The sequence below is a fragment of the Parus major genome, chromosome 23 (assembly GCF_001522545.3).
Source record: "Parus major isolate Abel chromosome 23, Parus_major1.1, whole genome shotgun sequence".
Taxonomy (NCBI): domain Eukaryota; kingdom Metazoa; phylum Chordata; class Aves; order Passeriformes; family Paridae; genus Parus; species Parus major.
The window spans coordinates 2,192,234-2,198,255 of record NC_031791.1 but is presented as its reverse complement, the minus strand read 5'-3'; the positions used below and the strand labels follow the sequence as shown (position 1 = coordinate 2,198,255).

General features: G+C 63.9%; 1 protein-coding gene across 1 annotated transcript in view; it reads right to left on the bottom strand.

The window, feature by feature from the left end:
• The window catches only part of ADGRB2 (adhesion G protein-coupled receptor B2), a 65,566-nt gene that overhangs the window by 8,839 nt on the left and 50,705 nt on the right, over positions 1-6,022 (bottom strand). Inside the window, exons 4-14 of the mRNA XM_033519617.1 lie at positions 5,132-5,296; positions 3,777-3,941; positions 2,937-3,101; positions 2,762-2,863; positions 2,217-2,323; positions 1,483-1,677; positions 1,310-1,378; positions 1,092-1,200; positions 873-1,019; positions 253-328; positions 81-183 (exon numbers count right to left, since the gene is read on the bottom strand). Coding sequence (XP_033375508.1) covers positions 81-183; positions 253-328; positions 873-1,019; positions 1,092-1,200; positions 1,310-1,378; positions 1,483-1,677; positions 2,217-2,323; positions 2,762-2,863; positions 2,937-3,101; positions 3,777-3,941; positions 5,132-5,296 — 1,403 coding nt within the window. The remainder of the gene's footprint in view (positions 1-80; positions 184-252; positions 329-872; positions 1,020-1,091; positions 1,201-1,309; positions 1,379-1,482; positions 1,678-2,216; positions 2,324-2,761; positions 2,864-2,936; positions 3,102-3,776; positions 3,942-5,131; positions 5,297-6,022) is intronic.

Sequence of the window (6,022 nt, the reverse complement as noted above, 5' to 3'; positions counted from 1 at the left end):
GCCGGTGACACGGGAGAGGGACACTCACGTTGATGATGTGGGGAGGGACATTGCCGGTGACACGGGAGAGGGACACTCACGTTGATGATGTGGGAGAGCTCCACCAGCACGAGTGGCTCCGCGGGCCGGGTCGGCGGGCGCACCGTCACCGTCAGCACCTTGGAGGTGACGGCCAGGGGGCTCCTGCGGGAGGGGACACGGGCTGTGACAGGCCGGGGGACAGCAGGGGACACCGCGGGAGGCACCACTCACCTGGGCGGGGGCAGGATGAGCCCCAGCGTGCGGTACAGCACTGCCCCGATGACGAAGTGCGACGACTCCTCGGCTTCTGCAGAGAGAGCCACGGGCTCGGTGACACGCGGGACGGGGGCACGGGGCTGCCAGATGTGCGCCCAGATGTGCGCTGGCACACACACACACACAGGGGCCCAGAGCCACATGTGGCCACCTGCACACCCCCGGGGACGCGATCCAGGTGTGTGTGAATGGGAGCCAGATGTGAGCCCACACCTGCGCCAGATGTGCGCTCCTGTGTGCGCGGGCAGGCACGCCTCCAGATGTGTGCGCTCACATGGGCACGTGCCTAGGCCCGCCCAGATGTGCACTCACATCTGCAGGCTCACACACGCCTGCACACGTGTGCACAGTTCCAGATGTGCAGGCTCACACGTGCACACTCCCAGATGTGCACTCACCCCTGTGTGCACACCTGCACACTCCCAGATGTGCCCGCTCACAACGCGCACCCCTCCAGATGTGCAGGCACAGCCCCGTGCGCCATCCCAGATGTGCAGGAACACTCAAGCAGACACAGGCACGCCTCCAGGTGTGCACACCACCAGATGTGCGCACAGCTGGGCACTCCTGCTCACCGGCTGAGGTGAGGCTCAGCACCTCCCTGGGGATGAAGAGCTTGTCCTCAGAGCTGCGGGCCCAGTCCTTCATCCCCCGTCGCCCCTTCATGGGGAAGTTGATGTCGCTGGACACGGCGGACACGGGCTCCCGCTGGATGCTGGTCACTGTCGGGGGACAAGGGCGTCACCTCCCGCTCCTGTGTCCCCTCAGGGCCCCACGCCCACCCCGCTGCTCACCCAGGTTGTCAGTGACGATGAGGGAGCTCTGGAAAGCCTTCAGCGCGTTCCCGACCAGGTGGATGAAGTCCTCCACCACTTTCATCAGGTGCACGGAGCCGGGAGAGACCTGCAGGAGATGGGAGCAGCTCCAGAACTGCTGGGACGCATCTCCACGGTGAGGGGACACCCCTTGGGTGGGGACATCCCAGCTGCCACCATCCCCTTGTGCCACTCACCTGCTGGGCATCCTCCCACTTATCTCGGTTCTCCACATCCACCATGTAGCTCACCACCTGGAAGAAGCGCTGCGGGGACGGGGCTCAGCGGGGCTGGGGAGCGACCGACCGACCGACCGACCGACGGCCACCTCCTCTGGGGAGGGGACCCTGGCTGTCCCCCTGCCCGCTACCTGCACGTCCTCGGAGGACGGGATGTAGGTGGCCCTCTTGAAGGTGTCGGTGACGTTGCGCAGGATGTCCACGGAGAAGAGCAGGTCACCGCTGTAGTAGGTCTTGCGGGCCATGAGCTCCAGCAGGCTCCGCACCACCTGGGACATTCCCTCCCCTGCCAGCACCCGCTGGCCCTTCGCCAGGTGCTCCCGCAGCTGGTACAGGGTGGGGACAGCGGTGTCACCCTGCTGCCACCACCCCCCAGCAGTGCTGTGTGCCCCTTATCGTCCCCAGAGCCTGGGGGACGCTGCAGAGCTCACTGAGTTAATTAAAGCAGCTGCAGGACATGTGGGTTGAGGGAGTCCATAGGGGTTTGGGGACATCCAGTGTTGTCTGGGGACATTCACAGGGGTTTGGGGACATCAGGGTGGTCTGGGGGCATCCTCCCCATCCCAAAAGTCTTTTCCCAAGGACATAGAAACACAACTCCAACCAGAACGGCCTTCCAGCTCTGGGATGGGATCCCTATTCCCACCCCACAGGGAATTCCATGGGGATCTGAGGGAACCTTCCCATCCCAAGAACCATTCCCCATGGACACAGCTTAAACGAGATCCCCTTTCCCAGATCACCCAGGGAGCCCTGCCTCAGTTTCCCCATGCCAGAGAGGTGAGGTGGCTCTAGGGGTGCCAGGGATGGGACAGAATCCCAGGGACAGGGGGACAGAAGGGACCGTGCCAGAGCGGGCACCTACTGAGAGATGCAAGTATCTGTACTCGTGGGAGACGCAGCGGGCAAAGCTGGGCACACCCCAATAGGCGACCCCATGGGGGCTCAGCAGGCACCGGCGGCTGGCAGTCCCTGTGATGGAGATTTGGGATTGGGGCTGGCACTGGAATTCTTTCCTGGCACCCTGATGCTACCCCACAACCCCGTGTGTGGCTCCAGGGCCAGGGGATTTAGGGGTGCTTGACCCCAGTGTCACCCACCACCCCCTGCCCTGTTCCAGGTGGCTTGACCCCAATGCCACCCTCTGCCTCTGGGGCTTTGGGATGGCTCGGCCCCATCAGCCCCTTCTCTGCTCCAAGGCAAGGGGGGTTTAGGGCTGCTTGACCCCAATGCCACCCTCTGCCCCTGGAGTTTGGGGGTGCTGGTCCCTGATGTCACCCACCACCCTCTGCTTGGCTCCAAGTGGCTCGACCCCAACACCACCCACTGCCCCTGGGCTTTGGGGTGCTTGACCCCAATACCACCCACCACCCATTGTCCTACTGCATCCCGGGGGGCATCTGGGGTCACCTGTGGCATTGGGGGGACATTTGTTGTAGATGATCTCCCCCGCAGCTGTTTTCTTCCAGGTCATCAGCATCACGTACTCATCCTTGCACATCTCATGGTAGGCTGGGGGGGAAGGGGGGGATCAGCACTGCCCAGGTGTGGGGTGGGGGGCGCTGGGGTGTGGGGTACCCTGTACCTGGGCACTTCTTCTCGTTGCAGGTCTTCACCTCCTCGCCGGTGCCCTCGCAGGGGTAGCCCTGCATGCCCGTGCCCTCACACATGCGGAAGCGCCGCTGCCAGCCGGTGTCGCAGGTCTTGGAGCAGAGGCTCCAGTGGTTCCAGGGACCCCATTTGCTGTCTGCTGTGAGGATGGGGACACTGTGGGACACGTGGCTCTGCGCACGGAGAGTGGCACCCACGGGGACGGGGCCGCTCCACGCGCTGTGAGCCGAAATCCCGCGGGGTGTGAAATCCATGGATCAGTGATTTAAATCTCTTTTAGAGCAGACTGGCATCCTGGTGCAGATGCCCATCCTGGTGCAGATGCCCCTTATTCCCTGTCACCATCCATGGGCACCATGGCACAGCCACCATCTCCCTCTGTGGCTGCCACCGATGCCATGACCTCTCCCACAAAACAAGGAGCAGCTCAAAGGACAGGATGAGGACCCCGTGGTCCATCCTTTTCCCGGTGTTCCCCATGCCCAGAGTCATCCCCAGCCCCGTGTGCACATGTCAGAGCTCCCTCGTGCTTCTACGCTAAAGCACGGTGGGACCCGCAGCCACCTGGCACCGACGGGTCCCCAGCGCCACCCGCCACGAGGACAGTGCCAACCCCCAGCTCCTGCAGCTGAGACGTGCCCGGTGATCCCTGGCATCATCCTCAGACTCTCGCTCCCCTACAGTGGAGGGGGCTGCCAGCGCTGCAGGTATCACCGGCGGTGACACCGCGGCGGCGCGACGGCTGGGCCGTGCTGGGTGCCGCGCCCCGACGCGAGGCCATCCCCCCGCTCCCCCCCAGCGCGCGGGGCCTTACTGGGACATGTGGGGTTGGAGCACTCCCGGGCGTCGGCGTGGGCCCCCCGGCACTCGGCCCAGCCGTGGGCCGAGACGCTGCACTTGCGCGTCCGCTGCTGGGTGCCATTGGCACAGGTGACGGAGCAGCGGCTCCAGGCGCCCCACTCCAGCCACTGCCCTTCCACTGCGGGGACAAGGAGAGCAGCGTCAGCTCCCACTGGACAGCGGCCGCTCGGCCGCGCGGCCCCGGCTCGCTGTGACCCACACCGGGCTCACCGGGCAACGAGTCCAACCTACGGATGTGCTGGCTTGTCCTGTGCCGGACGGGCATGGGGCTGTCACTAGGACTGGCCTCCACACCGGCTGTGACACAAGGGACATGCTCAGAGTGGGGGCCCAGGTGTTGCTCGCACCAAACTTAACATTTCTGGCATCCTTGGCATCGCTTCCAACCAAACCCAGCATCTCTGGCATTGGTCCCGCCAAATTCAGAAGCTCTGGCTTCCAAACCCGGCATCCCTGGAACCACTTTCAAACAAACTCAGAATCCCTGGTATCACTTCTGGCCAAATCCAGCATCCCTGGCAGTGCTTCCAACAAAATCCAGAATCCCTGGCATCACTCCTGCCGAGTCCAGCATCCCTGGCATTGCTTTTGACCAAATCCAGCATTCCTGGCACACTTCCAACCAAATCCAGCATCACTGGCATTGTTCCCTCCCAAGCCCAAGACTCCAGCAGCATCTCCACGGGACTGCCATGGCCAAAGCTATGTGCTATGGGTGTCGTGTCCCTGTCAGAGCTGCTGCAGGAGCAGGTCCTGTGCTCCCTCCTGCTGTGAACTCCCTGCCAGCTGCCCCGTGTCACACGTAGGGTCCCCATGGGGACATCGCCCAAGACATGGCATCCCTGCCTGTCACTGCAGAAACCTCACAGCCACCACCACGACCACTCCTGGCACGCAGGAGGAAGGGACGGATGTGGCACTGCCACCTGTGTGCAGACAGACCCTGTGCTGACCCCCTTTGTCACCTCCCTGTACCCCACAATGTCCCTGTGCCACCCCAGTGCCAGACACAGCAGACAGGTAGGGAACAAGCCACCTCCTCTGTGATTCTCAGGCTGGACCCCTGCCCATGCTGGGATCTCGAGACCCCGGCACCACCAACGGCACCGATTTTCCACTTGGATTTCCAGCAGGGACAGGATGGAAATCCTGTGTCCCAGCAGTGTCACAGCAGCCTTGCACCCCAGGTCCCCGTGGCGCTGCCACCCATCCCTCACAGCACCAGGAGCGCAGCCCTGGCGCTCAGCTGGCGCCGTCTCCTGGCACTCCCGGCGGGAAGAAGGAGTGTGGGGAGAGGGAGGTACTGACCCGGGCAGATCGCGATATTGCAGGGCTTGGCCTGCAGCTCGGGGCCCTCGCAGGCCTTCCCTCGGTGCCGCGCGGCCACGCAGTGCCGTGTCCTGGTCCTGGCCCCTCGCCCGCAGGTCACCGAGCACAGGCTCCACGGGGACCACTCCTCCCACGCACCGGGAACTGCAACACAGCACAGCCCAAGGGCTCCAGCCTCCTCCTCCTCCTGCCACCGAGGGGTCCTGGCACGGCAGACCCCTCATGCCCTGCCCACGGCTCAGCCGGGCACAGCTCCCAGTACTGCCTGCCCTGTCATCATCCCAAATCCCGGAGCTGGCAGCGGTGCCGCTGTCACTCCCTTTTGGGGTCCTGGCACTGGTGGCACACGTCCCCCCAAAGCCACACACGGGTCACCCCAATCCACGTCACCACACCAAGCACGATCTTCCCCTCACATCCACGGGAGCTCAGCACTCCCAGGAAAGGATCAGGGACCATCCTAAAGGATGCTCCTCCTTGAGCTCCAATGTCTTTGGGGTGCCAGGACAGGGCTGCACTCCCCGGCACGGAGGGGAGTGGACACTGCATGTCCAGGAGGTGAAAATCCCTTGAAACACTCCCAGGTTGGGACAGGGCAGTGCGGCTGCTGCTGCGGCACCCTGAGGTCCCTCTGATCCCCATGTCCCACATGAGCCACATGGACACCACCACAGACAGACAGGAGATCCTCAGCATCCTGCCCATCACCTGCCTCGAGGCACTGAGCAGCTCAGCCCCCTCCTGCCCCACGGCAGGGGGAACTCCTCAGAATGCCAGGCTCCAAATCCCCCATGCTCCAGCACAAACCTCGGGGGCATCCAGGAGGAGCCCACAGCTTGCCAGGAGAGAGGATGGAAAGGAGCTCCCGAG